The sequence below is a fragment of the Marmota monax genome, unplaced genomic scaffold, assembly GCF_021218885.2.
Source record: "Marmota monax isolate L192 unplaced genomic scaffold, Marmota_monax_Labrador192_F-V1.1 WCK01_AAM20220418_F8-fsc00083, whole genome shotgun sequence".
Lineage (NCBI taxonomy): Eukaryota > Metazoa > Chordata > Mammalia > Rodentia > Sciuridae > Marmota > Marmota monax.
Window position 1 is genome coordinate 1,272,272 of NW_026692848.1, and position 21,170 is coordinate 1,293,441.

General features: G+C 54.6%; 1 protein-coding gene across 3 annotated transcripts in view; it reads right to left on the minus strand.

Annotated features, from left to right (window-relative positions):
• The window catches only part of Smoc2 (SPARC related modular calcium binding 2), a 144,108-nt gene that overhangs the window by 71,197 nt on the left and 51,741 nt on the right, over positions 1-21,170 (minus strand). For all 3 annotated transcript variants that reach the window (XM_046449355.2, XM_046449356.2, XM_046449357.2), the window contains exons 3-5: positions 13,045-13,151; positions 12,057-12,156; positions 677-724 (exon numbers count right to left, since the gene is read on the minus strand). In XM_046449355.2, the coding sequence (XP_046305311.1) occupies positions 677-724; positions 12,057-12,156; positions 13,045-13,151 (255 nt within the window). The remainder of the gene's footprint in view (positions 1-676; positions 725-12,056; positions 12,157-13,044; positions 13,152-21,170) is intronic.

Here is a 21,170-nt window from a genome sequence, read left to right on the forward strand (position 1 = left end):
TGGCCACCTTTGTCTTACAAAAGCAAACACCTGACAAATGTTCCTCCAGGGAGGGACGGAGCCTGTCAGAGTTTCAATGTATGTTTCAGGAATGGGGTTGGATACACCAGGGTCCGTTTGTCTTTACGTTACTCTTCTTTGCTACAGGTTCATCATAATAACCCAGATCAGGGAAAGAAAGTCAAAGTCTGATTTCATTTAACCTGGAGAAGATGAAACCAGAAAGGGGGCCTGGGATGAGGTCCACCACCCTGGTAGCCACAGAGGCACCTGCAGCCCCTGGAAGCTGACCCTGGCCAAGGAGTGGTTCTTAAGGGAGGAGCTTAATGGCCCTGAGCAGGAGGGGTGAGACCACAGTGACTGGAGCCGGAGCCCAAGCCTGAACTGGCCCCTCCCCAGAGTCCTCCCAGGGACACAGTGCAGCAGTTCTGATACAGTCAGGGCAGGAGCCCCGAGGTGGACCCCAGGGCTGGCCAGGGATGTGCACCATAGCCACAGGGTGACTGCAACCCCAAGACTGACCACATGTCTGTTGAACAAATCAAGAACTGACCACTATTTCAGCTCTATTACCATTACTAATACATGTTTAAGTCTCAACTTGAGAAGTCACTTCAAGGCACCAACTGGATTAGATACGAAATATCATCATGAAAATTGATGTTAAGATAGTTACCTGTTTTTCCTGTGCCTTCCCGTGCAGGTAACTTTTCATTTACAGAACCTAAAAGAGAAAAATAGAAAATGAAATTATTTTTGGTCACCAAATGGTGATCAATAATTTAGGTGAGCAGCTATTTCCTCATTTAACAAATTCACAATGCCTTGGCACTCTATAGGTAAGGGCCACAATTTTCTGGTATGCGGAGGAGCCACAGCCACAAAGAGATGGCCTTCAGGCCACACGGGGTTCTGTTTCTGGGCTGGGAGGTGCATGTAGGGCTGCCAGTCCTGCGTCCAGCCTCTCTCCCCAGAAGGCCACAGTGACCTTCTAAGCAGGGACCATACCTCAGGGTGCTGAGGCAAGGGAGGCAGCAGAGGAGATGGTTTTAAAAATAAGTAACTAAAGATAATAGTTAACTAAGTAATTAACTAAAGACAATTTAAAGCCCTTGCATCCGCCTGCATCAGATTTATAGAGAAGAAAATTGAAGAAGTACCTTTTGAGAGGATCAGAGGACATGGGAATTTGTCACAAGGAGCTTTGACACTTAGGCGATACTGCCAGGTCTGTATCACAAAGGCGAGGAGAGGAGAGGACAGTGTGGATCTTCTTTTACAAGGGATCAAAACTGCTGTAAGTGCTTCCTGTCACTCATCATTACTAAACCTACTCAAAGCATTTTTTTAAAATTCCGTTCAGATTAACTTAGAACTACCATCCTCCTGTGCTGGGTGATCTCCTTAGCAAAAACATCTCGGAACTTGAAACTGTTCTTTTTTCATTTTGAATGTGCTACTGAAATGCAGACCAGCGTCTGCACCGAAGAGGGCACTAGGACGTTGTTGGGTGGGGCAACAGGTGCCAGGAAGTGCACAAGCCGCCCTCCTGGCTGAGGGGACGGCGGGGACGGCAGCTCAGCTCCCGGGTGCCGGGTCACTGTGGGAGCTCCACTCCACAGGACCAGTGGGGACGCAGCCAGCCCAGCGCCTCCTCTCTGGAGGGCCTGAATCAGCCAGCACAGCCTGGGGAGGTGGACAGCTGTCTGTGAGCTCTGTCTGTGAGACTCAGAGCTGCCAGTGTGTGGACAGGCACAGGACCCCTGGTCTGGCTGGTGGTCACCACTTTTAGGCACTGGCTGAGGACCCTTCCCGCCAGCTGCCTGGCTGCTTGGTTAACTGGGGCAGCACTTCCAGGCTCTGAGCACCAGGCTTCCTCTTGGGAAGGGACTGCCCCTGTGGGCCTCCTGGCCTGCAGACAGCTTTGCTGGCCCCTCCGTGTGCCACTTCTTCACAGAGCCAGATTTGAAGAGCTTGCTTCTTACTTGTCAGCTTATGTTCATCACATGCTGCTGCAGTGACTCAAAAGCAATTTCCTTCCTTTGACTGGAAATGACAAAATTTCAGTAATATTTCTGAACATTAGTGCGTGGGTTTTGACTTTGACTGAAATATAAACATGCCCAATAAGAAGTACCCACCCCCATGAGAGTGTTCCTCGACTGAATTAAGAATGTTTCTTGTGATCTGCAGACAGGAGGGTATGAACTGAAGTCTGACCAGAGGCGGTCAGGCAGCCTTCTCCACCTCCCACAGTGTTGCAGCTGGCCAGCAGGCCCCACGTTCAGCCCGCACTTACTTCAACAAATCCATGCAAAAACAGTCCTATCTCCTGTTCATGTGCAAGAAAGAACTTCCCAGCAGAATCGAGCATCCTTCCTGGACCTCACGCCCTGGGTCCACACTGCTACTCAGGACTTGGATGTGGGTCCAACGGTGCATCTCCTCAGGGTCCCGGTGCCTCGGGACAGGACTGTGGCCTTCCTGCGCAGCCTGCCCTGCAGCGTCCTGGCTGCAGGGACGTGGACACCGCTCTCTGCACACAGCACAGCTATGGAAACTAGCCTGAGTCCAGAGCCAAAAGGACAAGGCCCTTCCCCTCTGCCCTTCCTGGAGGCAGGGTCTGCTGAACTCCCAGGGGCGCCAACTGGCGGGGTTCCAGCAGAGGGCCAGGACAGGAGTGATGAGCATGACCCTCGGCGGTCGGCACGCGTTCTGAGACGCTGGGCCAGTGGGCAGCTTCCAGGCCGACCTCCGTTCACAGGTGGGAAGACCCCACTCAGCCACGCCCTCAGACCAGCCAGGCCACAGCTGGAGCTCCCCCATTTCTGAGCTTTTGTGCCACTTCATGCACAGGAAGGGGTGGCTCTTCAGCACTCCGGGTATGAGTTTCCCGTGAAAGACTCCACGAAGCACACGCGAGGAGGCCTCCAAGCCCTGAGCAGGGGCAATGAGCTCTCCAGGCCTGTGGTTCTGAAGGCTCGGTTCAAACCCAGCAGTGACGAGCGCTTGCCAGACGGCCCAGCTGAGTGGCCACAGGCCGCTGAGAGTCAGAGGCCTAAGACGGCTCCTTCACTCAGCACTAGATGCACTTCAACAACAAGCAAGGAGACCAAGGCGGTGACAGGGGAAGTGGGGGTCCCGGGGGCCAACCAGGACAGGGAGGCCTCTTTCAGCTGGGGAAGGGACGGCTCCCCAGGGCTGAGCCAGCCGGAGAGCTGCCCTGCTCCACTCACACTCCTTGGACACATGGACACGTTAGCCTTTGCTTTGGGGCTGAGAGCTCAGAGGGATGGTGAGGGACACGTTCTTCCCAACAGAGAGGCATTTCTGCTCCTGGCTCTTCTCAGTGGTGCTGGCTGCTCCTGCCTTCTCTTTCTCTAACCAGGACAGCAGGAAAGTGACCTGAAAGCTTGTGTTGAGGCCAGACAGCCTGTGGGCAGAGAGGGAGCATGTTCAGCACAGCACACGCCACCGCTCCTGGCCCGGGGCCTAGGGGCCCCTTCAGCTCTCCCTGCCTCCGTGTCCTCGTCTGTAAAACCAAGTTGGAGGGAAACCAGCGCACAATGTTGAACGTCTGCTTAGGTCATAGAGCCACACAAAGTCCAGCTGCCCTCTGGGGTGGAGGACCCGTGCCATCTCCGCTCGACCAAGCCATGGAAAGCAGGCACCACAGCAGGGCCACAGTGGCCGCATCACCCCAGCCCCTCTGCCATGGTCTCTCACCCACGGTCCCACATGCATCCCTTGTGTGCAAGGAATTCACCACTGGACAGTCAGTCAGGTTTGGGGAGATGGCATCAAATGATAATGTCCAGTGACAGTCCAGCATGCCCAGCTCATGCCTAGGTAGTTCTTAGGGCACACTGGTCTCTGTCATAAGCAGTCTGCATGCCTTGGGTCTCTCAGTGCAGAGACAGCCTGTCCATGCCACTCCACAGAGGAGGGACTGTGGCCCAGGAGGGCACCTGGATAGTGAGCAGCAGAGCTGGCCCAGGAGGTCTGCTGCCCTCGGGAGACGACATGGTCTGGAGTCAGAGGGGCCCCTCTGCAGAAGATAGGTGGTGAGCGGGCACCAGAGAAGCAGGCTAGAGAGGACGGTGGGAAGGAGACCACAGGGGCTTGCGGCGCCCAGGGCTGTCCGAGGCCATAGAGGGTGCAGGCCCTGCCTCTGCATCATCTGCTGACACCGCAGACACAACTCCCAACAGGGCCACAGCCCAGAGCAGAAACCAACGGGGGCCCATGAAGAGCCTGGCCCTCGGGCCTGCCCTGGCCCTTGATGCACTGCTGGACTTTAGCCAGCTGGCTGGCCCCCAGGTGTGGACCCGCAGGGGTGCACAGGAGAGCCCGAGAGGACTGCGCAAGAAACACAGAGGACAGAACTGCCCAGCACAGCACTGGGCAGAGTCACAAGAGCCAGTGGGCCACAGAGCCCTCGTCAAAGGACCCGAGAAGCCAGCGGGAGCCATTGGGCTTTGATTGTCTCATGAAAAAAGCAGCAAACTGTCTACCCCATTCACCCCCCAGGTGCCTGGAGGAGAGGCCCAGCCACATTCGCCTCGAAGCAGTTTGGAAGCTGGACCAGCCTGGCTTGTCCCCCAGCCTGACAGCAGGCCTCCTGGCCCTCCTCACTGTGGGGCACACATGCCCGTCAGGCAGCTCCTCTCCTCTCCCCTGACCAGCCTGGTCTGGCAGGAGATGGCTCCTGGGGACGGCTGCTCTGCACTCAGCACTGACGCCTCGTCCGAGGCAGACATTGGTACCGGGGGACGGGTGGATCAAGTGGGGTCAGCCCCACCCGATCACACGCCTCTTGCGCATCAGGAAGGATATTCTAGAACTAAGTCAGATCCCAGCAGATGGAAGAGGTTGGTGCACGTCACCTCCATGATCTCAGGCCCTGGTGCCCCGACTTAGGGATCCATGCCAGGGGAGGAAGGAGAGGAAGCCTGGTCAGTTTCCAGTGTTGAAATGGACATAAGGGGCCATAGGAAAGGTCCGTGGTTCACACAGACTCCCTGGCCCTGACCAGGCTGGGAAGCACAAACTTCACAGGGTCAGACACCCCAGCCACGTGGGCCTGAGACAAAGGGGAGGTTTCTGAGTTCACCTGAGTTTCACTGTGTCACCTGAGACACGACAAGGATGCACTCTCGGCCTGTGACAGTGGGTAGGCAGGACCCCTGTGCCTGGCTGGGTCCCCCAGGGCGCTGGGGCCGTGTGGCTGGTAGGCATCGTGGAGCTGACACAGAGCCACCCTCATTCACTCTGAGAGATCCTTCCACGCATGCTGAAGCATGGCAGCTGGCCACAGCAGGACCCAGAGCTCTTCAAGACCCACACAGTTCCGTGGGACAGAGCCAGGACAACGCCAGGACAGCAGCCCGGGTTCTCAGAGAAGCTTGGTCAGTACCTGCAAAGACTTAAGAAGACACTCTGCCTCCTGGACGGGGCAGCAAAGGACAGAAGGCTCACACGACAACCGGCAGCACTTGGCAAGCTTCTGTGGCCCAAGCCTCTGGGCTCGCCAGCGGCCTCTGCAGGGGTCAGAGCCAAGCCCGTGAGGGAGGCCAGGGGCCCACGCGCCTGCCACTCCTCCCCACTCCTGTCCTCGACATCTCCTCCATGGGGCAGGAGGCCCCCAGGGTCAGGGCAGACTCCACACATGCAGACCCAGAAGGTGCCTCCTCCCTGTTCCCAAACTCAGGGAAGTTGTACCAGATCCCAATCCTAAGCCTACCCTGGCCAGCAGTCAGTGACCCACAGAGGAAGATGCTGTCCACTCCACTCTGAGCCCCAGAGGGCTTGGCAGAGCATGGTTTATTTACGTTTCCTGAACGTTCATAATCTTCAAGGCACAGGGACTAGAAGCGTCCACGTTGCCTGCTCCAGGGACAACCAGGTCACACAGCAGGTCAGCTTCACCCAGGCCTATGTGGATGCTCAGGCCACAAGGCAGCAGGGTCCTGCAGCCCACGGTGACTTCTGACTGACCCAGTTGCCGTGAGATACCAAACAGGGTGGAGCAAATCAGTCAGGTGGCAAGGGGCTGGTGTGGTCACCTGGTTCCCAGCAGGTGGTCAGCTGGAGGAGGGACAGGCAGTCCCAGGTCCTTGCCAACAGCAGGCCTCTCACAGCATGCAGGTGGCCATCCCTACTGCTCACCTGGGTGGACACACTGTGGCCTGGGCAGCCATGTGGGGCCCTGGCCTCACCCATGCCCTCTGCAGGAGGGGCTGGGCCCATGGACGGCACCACGTGGAGACTTGTCAGGAGGCAAAACCTCTGTGTCAGGGCCAGGCCACCGTCCGGGCTTGTCAAGCAGGGTCCTAAGGCACACTGACCTCCCTGCTGGAGCCAGGTCCAGCGGGTGTTCGTCACCATGCAACAACCAGTGACCCAGTTCTGTCCTCACGTCTTCTGTCTGTTACGGGGGTCTCCCCCACGCAGGGGCAGCTCCTTCTCATTGTGCACCCAGCTTGGACTCCGGTGGCGATTTGCCGTTTCTGCAGATGCAGAAGCCAAACCCAGTCCAGCCAGTCTCCCAGTGAGCCTCTGGGGCCATGGTGGATGTGGAGGGCTTCACAGGGCTGGCCTTCGCTCCAGGGGTCTCCCTTCTCTAGTGATCCTGGTGTGAAGTAGCCTGGACTCCTGGCTAGAAGCGCACAGGGCAGAAGGAATGTTCTGTACCCACTACCCACAGGTGAGGCCCCTGATCGTCCCCAATCCAAGGACTTCCTTCTCTAAAGTCGTGAAAGGAGAAATTTCCCATGAATTTCCCCTTACACAAGTCGGGAGCCATTAGGAGACGGCCCCTGCTCCCCAGCCTGTCTTACACACACTGGGTTTAAGAGTAAAAGCTTCACATTCTTTAAGTTAGAAGAAGCCTCAGTGCAGCAGTCAGCCTGTGAGAGGGTCACACAGCTTAGGGTCCTCAAAAGTCCCCCCACACCTGACTCCGTAGTTACACACAGGAAAGAAAACAAAAGATGCTTGTTTAAAAAAAGCAGCAGCAGCATTTGTATTTGACCAGCTGTCCCTCTCCTAGGTCTACACCCAGAGGACTGAAAACAGCACACTACAGGGACACAGCCACATCATGTTTATAGCAGCACAATTCACAATAGCTGAACTGTGGAGCCAACCTGGATGCCCTTCAGTGGATGAATGGATTAAAAAATGTGGCATTTATACACAATGGAATTTTACTCAGCAACAAAAGAGAATAAAATGATGGCATTTGCAGGTAAATGGATGGCGTTGGAGAAGATAATGCTAAGTGGAGTTAGCCAATCCCAAAAACCAAATGCCAAATGTGTTCTCTGATATAAGGAGGCTGACCCATAGTGGGATAGGGAGAGGGAGCATGGGAGGAATATGAATTCCAGATAGGGCAGGGGGGTGGGAGGGGAAGGGAGGGGGCATGGGGTAATTAATGATGGTGGAACGTGATGATCATTATTATCCAAAGTACAGGTATGAAGACACGAATTGGTGTGAATATACTATGTATACAACCAGAGATGTGAAAAATCATGCTCTATATGTGCAATAAGAATTGTAATGCATTCTGCTGTCATATATAAATAAAACATTAATCTAAAAAATGCCTGTGCTTGTTTTCCCGTGCATAAAACCTCCAGAGAGACCGAGGCTGTTATGGTTTAGATGTGAGGAGTCCCCAGAAGCTCACTTGTGAAGCAAGCCAAGAATGCTCAGAGGTGAAATGATCGGGCTACGAGAGCCTTAAACCCAATCCATGCTTCAGTCCACTTCATGGATTAACTGGGTGGTGAGGATGGCAGGAGGGGTGTGGCTGGAGGAGGGTCACGGGGTCGTACCTCGGGGTCTATGCTTTGTCCCTGGTGTGCAGAGCTCTGCCTTCCTCCTCCCTGCCCTCCCATGATGCTCTGCCTCCTCGGGAGCCCAGAGCTGCCGGGTCCGCAGGCCACGGACTGAACCTCTGAAGCCAAGAGCCAACAGAGACTGCGCCTCGTCCCGTCATTGTCATCGGGTCTTCTGGTCACAGCAATGCAGGCCTGAATAGAACACAGCCATTTCTCTTCAGATGAGCTACACAGACAGGGACCCTTCACTTCTAAAAAGCCCTCGATCTCTTAGAAAGAGTTATTAAATACTAGGAAGCGGAGGCTGAAGCCATCTGTGGACTGGTGTCATTAGGGATGATTCATGGAGTACTCTATTAGATGCACGTGACATTCAAATCACAAATCAGACACCAAATCACACATACTGTGAAGTAGAGTAAGAAGGCAGACAATCAAAAATGTGACTATTACACATGGAAAAGTACTTCTTCCCAAAAGAAAAGAAACATTTTTCCTGAATGGAAAAATATTTTCTGTCAGTGGGATGACCACAAGTGAGATGTGAAGACCAGGACAGGGGACAGAGGCCCGCTCAGAGGAGGATCAGATGAGCCCAGAGGCTGTTCAGATGCAGGTCTCCCCACAGGTGGAGCAGGGTCCTCTGACCCCCAGGCTGCAGAGCCCCTCTGCAGGGCGGCCACCACACTTTGCTCGCTGCCTTACCTCTACCCAGTGTCTTAGGAAATTCTTATAAATTAAACACCTTCAAAACCACCCACAACTTCCACTGCAGAGTGGGCTGACCCTCTGGGGCTGCTCCTGATCACAGCCACCTCATGGAGGACAAAATGGGCACGTCCTCGACCTCTGAGAACATGTGAGAGGAGTGCCAGGGATGTATACTTTCCTATAGAAGCACCTCACGGGATTGCAACCACAGGTAAAATCCAGATTCACAGGCTGCAAAGAGCTGAGTTTTCAGTGCATTTTCTACTTCTTGTTGGAGTTATTTGTTCATGTTTTTCTTTATTAATATTTATTAAAATTTTAATAACTAACATTTTAAGGAAGAGAAGTGTTAGACCCAGAGAAAAGGCCATTTTGAAGGATGATTTTGTTTTGTTTTTCTGTTTCATTGTTTGTTTGGTTGTTTGGTGGTTTTGGTACCAGGGATTGAACCAGGGGTACTTAACCACTGAGCCACTTCCCCAGTCCTTTTAAAAATTATTATTAATATTATCATTTATTTTTTACTTTGAGACAGGGTCTTGCTAAGTTGCTTAGGGCCCCTCAATCCTCCTGCCTCAGCCTTCTGAGCCTCTGGGATTGCAGCTGTGGCCACTGCGCCTGGCTGAGGAGATGATTTTTTTTTAAAGCAAGTTTTTAATCAAAGTAGTTACAATTTTCCATTTTAGTAATTTTTATAAAGATATACTTGAGAGAGGTCAGAAACCAACTGCAGCTTCTTGCTGACTTCAACATTTGTGGATTAATTGTTCTGGATGTTTCTTCAATGTCCTCGGCTAGGTGGGGTCCTCCACTTAGTGCCAGAGACACATTAGTGAGAAACAGGACCCCAACCAGCTGCTCGTTAGCAGGACTGCTCAGCAATCACTGGGAACTCTGCTGCAGACGTGGCCTTCTGTGCATCAGACAGTGGCCAGTACCTTGGGCAAAGTAGGAAAATGTAGGAATCAGAGTTAAGTCAGCATCAACAACGTACTGAAATCACTCAGTCCAAGCCGGGATCCTCCGTCATCAACATCTGGGTCTCCCTGACACCAAAGCAGACATGGTGGGATGAGCAATCAGGCTCTGCCTGAGCGGAGGTGGGCAGTGGGTAAGACCACGGACCTCCTCGGCCCTGGGGGAGGGGGCAGTGCAAGTGCTTCAATACTTAAACCAAGTTACAAAGTTTGATGTTATGAATCTTGTTAGGGACAAATAATGGCTTTCTGTCCTCAGCTGTGAGAAGGGACCACTCGCATCCCATGCAGCTGTGGCAGGCTGGACAAGACCTCCAGCCAGCACCTGTGCCTGGCCCTTGGTGAGAGAACGGGGTGGGGTGGCACCCGTGGTGGGCACCAGCTGTGCTGTTCTACCCCTCTCCCATAGCGAGAGCCCATAGACCACTTCAAAGACATAACCCAGACGGAGCTCTATATGAAGAGTCTTTGGATACTGTGATATTAAAAATTCCTGCATGTCGATTCAGCTTTAATATTGTAAAGCACTTTGTTCTCGGGCCAGGAATAAGCTCTTGGCCAGGGTGCAGGGTTACAGAAAAGAGATGAGATCAAAAACCTGAAGCGATTTCCCGATAGTAGAAAATAGGTTAGCTGTAGGAATCCTCCCTTGGAGAAAAAGTCCCTAGGCTTTGTTCCTGTCCCCTGCAGTTAGACTTCAAATCTTTGAGAAAAGAGAGGGAGAGAGTCCCCCAAACTCCATGAAGCTCCCAAAGGAGCTGGCGCTGCACCTGCCCTCCCACCCAAGTTGGCAGAATGAAAGCCTGGAGCTCTCGGGGGATAGAGGGATGTTCCGCTGCTCTCTGGAGTCGGGGAACAGGTTACTCATCCCAACCACGAGTCACACCTCACAGGGGCAGCAGCCACAGAGCCACACCAGGCACCCGAAAAGGTGCGACTGCCTTGTAGGAGCGTGAGTTCCAGGAGAGTGCCCTGTGGATCGCACTTTTACTGTCTTTGCTTCCTACCGGTAGCATTTCCACACAGTAAATACCAGGCCTTTAGAGGAAAAGCACAGAATACTCTCTTTCCCAATCCACTTCTCAGACCAAAACATCTATAGGATCAGTGAAAGACGGAGAAGTTGCTGCAGCCGAGTGCTAGTGACAGCTGGCTGGGAAATGAGAGCCAGCAGGCTGTGGGCCGGCAGTGCTGCACATTGTACGCCGTTCAGCCAACTTTGCACACGGTTTTCCGGGAAAGTTCTTCCATGCACTACTTGATTTTTCAGACAACCTCCCTGCCACCCCAGCAACAGACACTCCTCCCCGCTTCCCCTCCAGGAGGGAAGACTCCACCCAGAAAGCTGACGCAGGGGGAGGTGCGGAGCCAGAAAGGCTCACAGAGGCTGCCCCAGCACAGCCTCTTAGTTCCTCCCCTGGCTTCCTCCAGGAGTCCATGAAAGAACGACTAGATGTCAATGAGAGCTCACTCAAACTTTGTCCAGCTCTTTTGAGGCCTTTGGTAACAAAGCAGCTTTGGGAAATACCCATAATTCAATTCCACATCACAAGCCACACGGGACCTGTCACATGGAACCTGCCACGAGAGACCTGCCACGTGAGACCTGCCACGTGAGGTCCTGAGGTTCACGCTGCTGGATATGCAGCTGCATCATTCCCGTGAGGCCATGCCATCGTGAGCTCCAGCCTGCACTCTGGGGGCTGGGACTCTTCCTAAGTCCCTGAGCATGAACAGAACTCCCAGCTAGAAAGTGCCTGTCCTTAACTAGAAAAGAAGTCTAAAAGTGAACTCTAAGTGCAACTGTTTCAATGTTTTACATGAAAAGTTGAGGGAAATGTTTGATACTTTATTTGATCATATGATGATAGTTCTACCTATTTTCATATGTAGAATGTAAGAATTTTGAAGGCTAGATATGAGATTTTTTTTCAAGGAAACTTATAGATTTCCCCGGAAAATTAACCAAACTTGGGCTATAGACCATTTTCAAGTAAAAATGATCTGAATCATTTATAACCTTTTTGGTAAAATATTAATGGAAAAGAAAGCATTTCACAGATTATTATCCTGCTAATTTTCTTACATCTAGCCCTTTTATGAGTAATAAAATAACACAAATAAACCCTCCGGAAATTCACCGATGAAGAATGAGCCACTTTCTCTCTGAAAACCTATGTATACAAGACCAGAAGTTTTCACCTTCTTGGCCAAAGTAAGCACTGCGTCATTTCCACTGGTGACTAAAGTCTCTGGTTATTGAGATTTCCCAGTCATGGTCCCTCCCATGGCTCAGGCCAGGGAGGCCTTCCTGGGAGTGCTCTCCTCCGCCCTGAGTGTGTGTACAAGCACCTCCGCTTTTCTTCCCTCCAACACGCTGTCGAGTAGCCTGAGCCCTTCTCACTGTCACTCAGGGTGCCACCAAACTGGCTTTCCTCTTGAATTACAAGCAAGCATAAAGAAGACAGCCAGAAGAGGCAACTGATTTCCACAGAGCCGGAGGTTGGATCAGACCTACCCGGGCACCTGGGCGTCTTGTGGGCAACAGCGGTGCCGCTGATAGGCCTTCCATTGGGCGTGACGCACCAACAGTACCCCGTGTAGCTGTGGCACTGGACCTGCAGACAAAGGACAGGTGGTGAGCAATCCTTGGACACAGGAGCAGAGCTTGTGGCTTGAGAGGCCAGCTCCATGTTAGTGGAGTCACTTCAGAGGCCTGGGATAGCCAGTGCCACTTAAGGTGACTCCCTGGTGGGTGGCAGGGTTTGCAGATCTTAGAGGGACGAGGGTGCTGGGCACCTTTGTTGTGAAGGACCTAACTGCCCTTTACCGTCCAGACGCCGCAGCACAACCCTCACCCTGCAATGGGGAAACTGAGGCCTGGGCAGGCGGGAGCCTGTCTGCGGTGGAGCGCTGCGGGAGGGTGCTCCTCCAGGGAGCCTCCTTGGCCTCCAGGACCAGGCTCAGGCCCTGCTCAGACCAGCAGAGGCACCCTCACTCTCCATACCCATCTCTCAGTGGTCAAACGGCTGTGTAAGACAGGGATCCCACGCTGTCACCTGAAGGTGACCTGGCCTCTCAACCGTCCCTTGGCTAAGGACATGACCATAGGTAAGCCTGGCTTGGTCAGCTTCCAGCCACAGGCCGCCCGCTGGGCTGTCTTGGAGCTCCCTCCTGGCTCTGACGCTGCGCATGCGCCCTGTCACCTGAAACCCAACCTGAACAACCCGGCCGTTCCCCTGGTCTAAGAGGCTGGCCGAGGCTCTGCCCACGCCAGGTTCTCAGGCAACGACGGGTGGACGTGGGCAGCAGAGCTGGACACTGCCCGATGGGGCACAGACGTGTTCAGCCCCCCTCTGCGCACACAAGGCTCCTTGGGGAGACACTTCTGCGGTGCGAATGGGAGGCCTCCCGGGGCACCCCGGCCGCTGCTCCGCCAGCTGCCCGCCCTCCTGGCGCCCTCCGCCCTCACCGCCCGGGTGGCACGTCCCCGGCAGGGTGGTCACCTGACTGTAGGTGCCGTCATCGTTGCACTCGGGGATGAACACCTGCTGGAACTCCTTCCGGGCTTGCTCCTGGGTGTACTTCCTTTCGGCCACACACCTGGAGACGTCTGCAGGGAAGGACAGACAGGGTTACGCACCGGCAGGGAGCTGCGAGACGCAGACACGCACCAGGTTGGCAGGGGCTTCCCGGTGAGAGGGATGCTCCCGCCTCACAGTCCTGCCGCCCGACAAAGGCCACGCAGTGAGAAGAGGGTCGTTCTCCACACTGGATGAGAGGGACACTGAGGCTCAGTCAGCTTCCTGAGCACATCTGTGGGCAGCAAGTGGACCTTGCTTCCTGAAGATGACCCCAGTCACAGTCAGGTTCTCCTCAGGCCCAAGGAGACCCACCTGGGCCCACCTGGGCCCTTGAGCAGTAGTGGAGGCCGAACACCTCCTGGGAACAGGGACTTTGACGCAGGTGGAGTACTGGGCCTGCCCAAGCTGAAAGCACCTGGCGGAAGAGCCACAGCCCATTCTTCCCAGGTCCCCAGGGTCCCAGGTGCACAGGAAGTTTCTGTCTCTTGCCAGGAATCCTAAAAACCCAGCAGGAAAGGGCCAGGCTCTGCCCCAAACGCAGCAGTGAGCTAGTGCACTTGACGGCAGAAGGCATGGTGCTGCTGGTGCTGTTGAGGCTGGAATCCCCAGGGACAGGAGGGACTCAGGAAACCTCCAGGCTCCCGGGGCAGCAGCAGGTGCTACCCCCTGTAGAGAACTGCGGATACTGTGAAGATGGGCAGGTCAGCAGCAAGATGCACACACTCCAGACCAGCTACTTCTCCCCACAGCTTGCCCTCAGAATGGTTCCATCCCAGGGACCACAACCCTGGCGAGGAGTTCAGATGCCAGCAGGCAGATGGAAGGCCTGGGCCTCCAAGCAGCCACGCTGACCTCTCCGCATCCTGGGAGGTGAGGGGGGCCCAAGGAACCGGCAGGAAACTGTGTGGACAACGGCATGCTGTTCAGCACCAGGCTCCACACCCAGGGCCACTACCACAAGCAAGCACGCGCCTGGCTTCCTGGGCCCACAGCTGGACACAGCTCCTTTGGAGTTCAGCCCTGGGAGGAATGGCTTCCCCATGTTTGCAAATGTTTGGGGCTGAGACAAAAGCGGCCAGGTGTCTGAACAATGCCTTTTCACGCAGTCTCCACTCCCCACCTTCACAGGCTCCTCCCCTTGACACTGGTGAATAGATACTGGCAAGGACACAGTGCCACCGGCACACCAGTGGGGGTCCTGCAGGTCTGTGGCAGCTCTGAGTTCTACCAGGTCTCTGCATCTCTTATCTTGGGCTCTCTGTACCACTGGGGCTGCACCCAGAGCTACAGCCTGCCCGTCCAAAGACCTCCGCTCCACCCGGCCTCTGCTTCCCATCTGTCCTGCATTCTGGCCTGGTGGTCATCTCTCTGCAACACGAGGTTCTAATGCAGTCTTTTGGCTGAGGAAAACTCACAGCAGTGCTAGGTTTGCTTCCTTGTTCAGTGAGCCTATGGCTGACTGTCTAAGAGGAAAAGCAACCTGGGCTCTGGCTCACAGGTCTCTAGCAGGGGACCCATTTCCAAATATTTGAACTCTCTTGGAGTATGTCAAGAAAACGTCACTTTTCCGCACAACTTGAGGCCTCTAGGTTTCATATTTGCCACTGGTTAGATAGTTCTCACACCTGTAGCCCTGGAGATTATTAGATATTAAATTCTAAGATTGCATCTAGAGTACTAAGGACCATCAGTCAGCGCAGACAGTGACAATAGCAGCATGAAATCACAGGGTCTGTGTTATAGTGCCTCCAAGTAAGTCTGCAGTCACCCTGTGAAGTGTCGGAAAGCAAGCTCCCCACGCCGCTCAGGCCACCCGTCAGTCACCTCATCCTGGAGGTCTGCTCGGGCACAGTCCTCACTCCCGGTGAGCATGAGCAGCAGCCATGCAGACCTGCCTACAGACGTGCCCAACCACAAGGGGCCCAGCTATGGAAAAGTCATGGCTCCTCCTTGCTCCTAAATGTCACTTGGAACTGCTGTGTGCATCCTGTGCTCCTCAAACCAAAGATACCAAGACACACCCCACCCCTCCTGTCCAAGCTGCCAGTTCTGCAGTCACTCTGCCGAGAGCGGAACTCAAGGTTGGACATCCCCCGGTGCTCACTCACAGGCCGTACATTCATGTCATTAGGTTGTGATTAAATTATAGGTCAGGCAGATACCTGTGTGGCCTTATTAAGATTTTACTCTGGACACTATTTCTAACTATTTGATTATTAAATCCTCAAAATACATGCAAAATTATTTTTTTATCATGGTCCAACTAACTACATGTGACATAAATTTGCCACCTTGGCCATTTAAGGGGTACATTTCGGTGGCACTTGGCACATTCTCTGTGTAGTGCGAACAGAATATCACTGCAGCAAGCATGTTGCCTAGCACCAGGACACCCGTGTCACCCTGAAAGTGTGCACCTGAGGCAGTCCCTCCAGCCCTGCCCAAGCCCAGAGCAGCTAATACACTCTCTCTGTGGACTTACTGTTCTGGATCATACAGTATGTGGACTTTGCATCTGTTCCTTCACATATCACAACATTTTCAACATTTGTCCACGCTACAGCGGGACCAGATGTTCACTGCTTTTCAGAACTCAGAAATGTCCCCTTGCATGGACAGGCCATGCTTTGTCCGATCATCTGTCTATGGACACAGGTGTGTCCACCATTTGGCTGTTGTGGATGGTGCTGCAACGAACATCCAGACACGTTTCTCTTTATTTAATTCCTGCCTTCAAGTCTTGGGGCGCGTGCCTGGCCCCAGACTCACGGGTGCCACTGTCCATTCTGCTTCAAGTAGACCAAAGAAAAACTCTGTGATTCAAAGTTGGTCACATGTTTTTAGAAACATTTTGCCATTTCCAGAAACAGCCAGGACTTTATAAGCCGAGAGTCCCTCACTGCTCAGCAGACGTCACCGACAGGATTGTAGCAGCCTGTTGGTGGACGTTTTTTTAACACCAATGGGTTTTACAAGCAGTTGATCCTGCTGGTGGCTGCTTTTCCCTCAGTTGCAGAGGGGAGTGAATGGCAAGGAGGTGGCGGGACAGCTCCCAGTGAGCGCACATTGGCCGTGGAAAGCACAGCGTGCCGTCCACTGGGGGGAAATGAGCGGTGCTTCATGGTACTCATTCTGATGATGGCTTTCTTTCAAGCAGGAAGCAAATAATTTCCTTCTTTGCTAAAATCACTCAAAACAGGATTAAGCAGTAATCAGAAGAGATGGCTGTGCTGAATGTTCCCTGCAGAGGGACTTTGGAGAGCAGCAATTAAAAGGATTAGTCAAGGATGGCCGAGGAAGCTGGCCAAGGCTAGACAGGCCTCGAGACAGCCCCAGGCCCGGGAGCTGCCTCGGGCTCCTGGCCACCGCCGCAGGCTCAGGCCGGGTCTCCCTCCCTCTCCTCCCCTGGCCCTCTGAGATGCAGGGCAGCACCACGGCAGTGCCCCTGGCCTCGGAGCAGGCAGAACCTTTGGTGAACAGGTGAAAGTTTTGTTGTCCATCACGTGACAGGGAAGCAAGGCTCCTCTGGGCGTGGACAAGCTTGATGGTAGCCCACTGCGTGCTCACAGCTAGGGGGTGGCCACAGGGACTCCTGGGGTCAAGAGCAGTCCTGTTTTCCATGGCCCAGGCTGAGCCTGGCACAGACTGGGCTGGCATCGCACATGGGTGGAACGAGCGAGGGCAGCTGGTATGCAACTTGCACTCCCCTGTGGGGGCCACAGACAGGACCGCCTCGGAGCAGAGGCCTCTCTTCACTGCACCAAGAGAAGGCAGACGCCGAGTTCCAGAATTGAAACGTTGTACCTGCGTGTGGTTTTGAAGACCAGACTGGGAGAGCAGTCAGCAGGGTGCCAGGCAGGGCCTCCACCAGGGCCAGCAAATGCACCAGGCAGTGTCTCCCAACAGTGGCCAGCCCCTGTACAGCTCCGTGACAACAAAGAGCACGGACCCCAGAGCCGGGGGCAGGGGCTCAATCCTCATTTACATTCACAGAGGCAGAACAGAATACAGCTAACCCCCCAGAGCCTAACTGGGGGTGCCCAACGGCAGAGGAAAAGTTGGAGCCAACGGCAGGCCACTTCCCTGTGCGTGAGGTTTCAGACAGGTGCTGTCTCTGCAAGGAGCCGTGGCTGCCACGTGTCCCCACGAGGATGACAACGCTCTCGACACCCCAGAACAGGTCAGTGTGTGAGCGCCCCAAGGAAGGCCCCCCACGGGAAGTGTAGAGGCCCACGGGAAGTGCAGCTGTCACCACTGGCCATAAGAGCTGAGGTCGTGCTGCCCTAAGGCCACAGCCCCCGAAGAGAGCAGAGGAGGGCCCAGAGGAAGGACCCTGTGCTTCCTGCCACCATCGCCCGAGGCGGGAGCCCCTGCTGCTGCTCTCCCAGGGCTACACAGCACGATTCCCAGCCGCTCTCCTGGCACCAGGGCTGGCGAGGGCAGCGTGTCTGGAAGAGACTCACCCATCACGCCAGGACCCCTGTACACCCGCACACCGCACCCACTCACTCCCAACATGTCAGCCACCCAAACACGCTCACACTCACTTTTGCTCTCACACTTACATGCACACACAGACACAGCCATACCAGTACATGTGCACACATGTGCTCACGCTCACACATAGGGTTACACTCACACCAGTACACACACACATTCACACATAGATACACATTCACAGAAAGGCACATACACATGCACACTCACACAAGGCACACTCACACTCATTCACACCAGCATTCACATGTACTCACATTCACATGTGCACACTCACACACACATTCACTCATACTCGAATACACTCACACTCACATACACTCATTCACACCAGCACTCACACAGGCACACTCACACATATGCACACTCACAAGCACTCACACGAATGCTGCTCACACGTACACACCACATGCCAGTTTCTCTGGAGACAGCTCTAGGGCCATGCCTGGCGCACAGCCCTCAGGAGATGCTGCAGGTGCCCTTGGTGACACAGCATGCCCTACTTCAGCTCCTGACCTGTCCCTCTGATCTCTGGCTTGAGGCTTGCTGGAGACACCTGCAGGGCAATGGAGTCTTCAGACAGGAGGGATCCTGAGAATTTGCAGGATCTGGCTCCTGGTTTCAGAGGCAGAGACAGGTCAGACCTACACACCTGCCCGGCTCAGGGAGGCAGTGCAGTGGGCCATGACGCTGGGTCCTCGAGGAAGACCGCCTGGCTCTGGGCCCTGCAGCCAAACCTGGATGAGGGCCCATCGATACCTCTCCCTGTGATGACAATGATCAAGTGACAGTGCAGACTCGCAGGTGTCACTCTGGCGTCCACACAGGCAAAAGGCAGGAGCTCACAACCTCATCTTAAGGGTGACTGGACAACGTCCACTCCTTCCCCGACGGGGAGGGGCCTGTGCCCCGGCCTCCCGTGCCCAGCACCAGTGCCACACACCCTGGGTGTGCGGCGGGCACTGGGTGCTCAGGGGCCCAGACTGAGGTGGGAGGCAGCAGCGAGGACAGTGGTGAGCAGCAGGAAGGACCTGGAGGCCCTCCACACGCCCCATTCCCTGAGCTCCGGCCTGGGACGCTCCCAGGAAGCCACTCTGTGGGCATCTGTTGCGAGGCAGTTTCCAGAAATCTCAGAACAGTCCCGAGGCCTCCTGGCGCACAACCCCCACCCTGTTTTTTTTCTTTTTTGCCTTTTTAATTAAATGCCAGAAATTTCATTAAGAAGAAAGTTCCACTGGTCTCAGATCAAAAGAAAAATATTAATGTGTTTGCTGAGTTCTGAAGAAACAAGTTCCACAAATTTCTATGAAAATGTGAGAAAAATCCACCCTGTAACCCACTGCCACTCTAGTCCAGGTCACTGGTTAGATCATGATATGAGATGCAGAAACACTAACCCCATCACATCAAATGGGGACTCAAGTATTTTAATTGTTGCTTCCAAACTAGGACATCTAAAAGAGACAAGCCCGCAGAACTGTCACCCACCAAAAATGTGAAAGTGCCCTCAAAATACTGACATCAGCAGCAGCTTTGGGCTTTCTGGGGGCACCAGCAGTAGCTCCGTCAAAGGCAGGGCGGCTACTCCTACTGCCTCAAGGGAGGCTGGGGGACAGAGGAAGCTGCCCCCTGCTCCACCTCCAGGAAGGGAAGCTTAACTGGGTCTTGTACAATGTGCAGCCTCTAAGCTCTGAGAGGATGGAGCCAAGACCCTGCCTGGCCTCGAGACCCAGGGCTCAGGGTCACCCTCCCACGGCCGGGCAGTGCAGGTCCGTCAGTGCTGGCCTCCAAGAGCATGTGGGAAAGGCTGGGCACTGCAGAGCAGCCTGTGGGAAGGGATCCCCCCATACCAAGGTCCTGCTCCCTGAGACCGAGACCCCGCAAGGGACCCACCCTGACACCAAGCCCTGTCCAGGGCAGCCCCAGCATGGAGCTGGCTGTCTTTCGGGGTGTGATGCGCAGCTGGCCCTCTCTTTGAGCAAGTCCTGCCTGGCTACCAGGTGGCTGCCGCACCTAGGAAGCAGGTCTGGGGATCTGCAGCCGCCTGGGCGCTGTCCTCATCACATCCCTTTGGCTGATGAGCCTGCTGGGGGGTACCTCTGCTTTGCTTGTCCATTTCCATCACCATTTTGGGTCACAAGTTTACAGCATTGAATTTCTTCCATGAAGTGAATGAAAATGGCAACAGAGGCAGCTATCCAGGAAGGCAGGCCGGGGACAGGTGCCAGGAAGCCAACACCAGGCTGCGAGGGACACCCACGTCGAAAATCTCCCGACAGAAAGAGTGACTCCACCCTTCAGGGTATTGCAAACCAAGGGCCAGAGGCACCACCCAGGAAACCAGGCCCTGGGGAGCGAGAGTCCACCCTTCCTCTTGAGGAAGATTCTGGCCTCTATCAGAGGCCCTCAGACTCCCGTCCTGAGAGGCCACAGCCAGCACCAGCTGCCCCGACGGCCCCCACACAGCCCTTCAGCAGGACGTCTGCCTGGGGTTCTCTCCAGGAACGTGGCAAAGGGGAACACACCCAGCCATCCTGACAGATGGCGAGGCCCCACCATGCCCTCAGCACCCGTTCTCACGAGCCAAGGCTTCCAGGAGCGTCTCTGGTCTCACATTCACCCTTAAATCGCCACCTTCTGCAGCACAGGGTGGAGGGGAGGGCAGCCATGGCACAGAATCACACCTGAGTCTTCATCACAGGTTGGGCACACAGGACTCAAACACGAGGGGGACAGGAGAGTGCCCTGTGTGGATGGACGCACCTCACTCTGATTTCTACACCCAGGGCCACACTGCTCCTGAGGGGAAGCACCCAAACCCAAGGACAATCATGCAGAACCACAGTCCTTCTCAGTAAGGGTGTGAGATCTCTCAGAGGGAAGGGGTCTGTGGTTGGAGAAGCAGAAGGTGGAGTGAAGCCCATTATTGGTGGGCGTGTGTCCTGCCATTTGAAAAACACTCCTTAAATGAACATTATCTTTCTAAATAAATAGGCAGCCTTATTCTTTGTCAATAGAGAAATAAGCAGTTTTTCTGCACCCATCAGCTGTAGGAAGCCAGGTGGGTCAAGGTTCCGGAGGTCCAGTGTTGACAGCCCCAGAAACGCAGGTGCCACTGGGCATTAAATAGCAAAGCAGCCCTCAGCACACCCACACAGGCCGCGTGCCTGTCCCTGAGGCGTGCACGGTGTCCTGCCACCATGGGCCCAGCACCCCACCTCCAGAGACGGTCTGGGGACAGGTTGGGTGGTGTGGACATCTGGGATCCAACAGAAAACACCACTGAAGACCACTGTGAGCTCCTCGGAGGAGGCCAGTTAGCTCCCGGCCTCTAAGATGTTGCGTGAAAGTCTGATGTTTAGAGGGCCCTCTCCCCAAGGACCACAGAGGCCCAACAGAGGGAGAGGAAAAGACTCCTGGGGTTTCCTGCTGGAGAGCGACGCTGCTTCTCTGCAGGGGCTGGTCCTTAGGCAGAAGATGAGCTGGTGGGTTTGTTCCTACCAAGTGCCTTCTCAGAACCTGCTGAAGGAGCCCAGGTTGAGCCAACAACA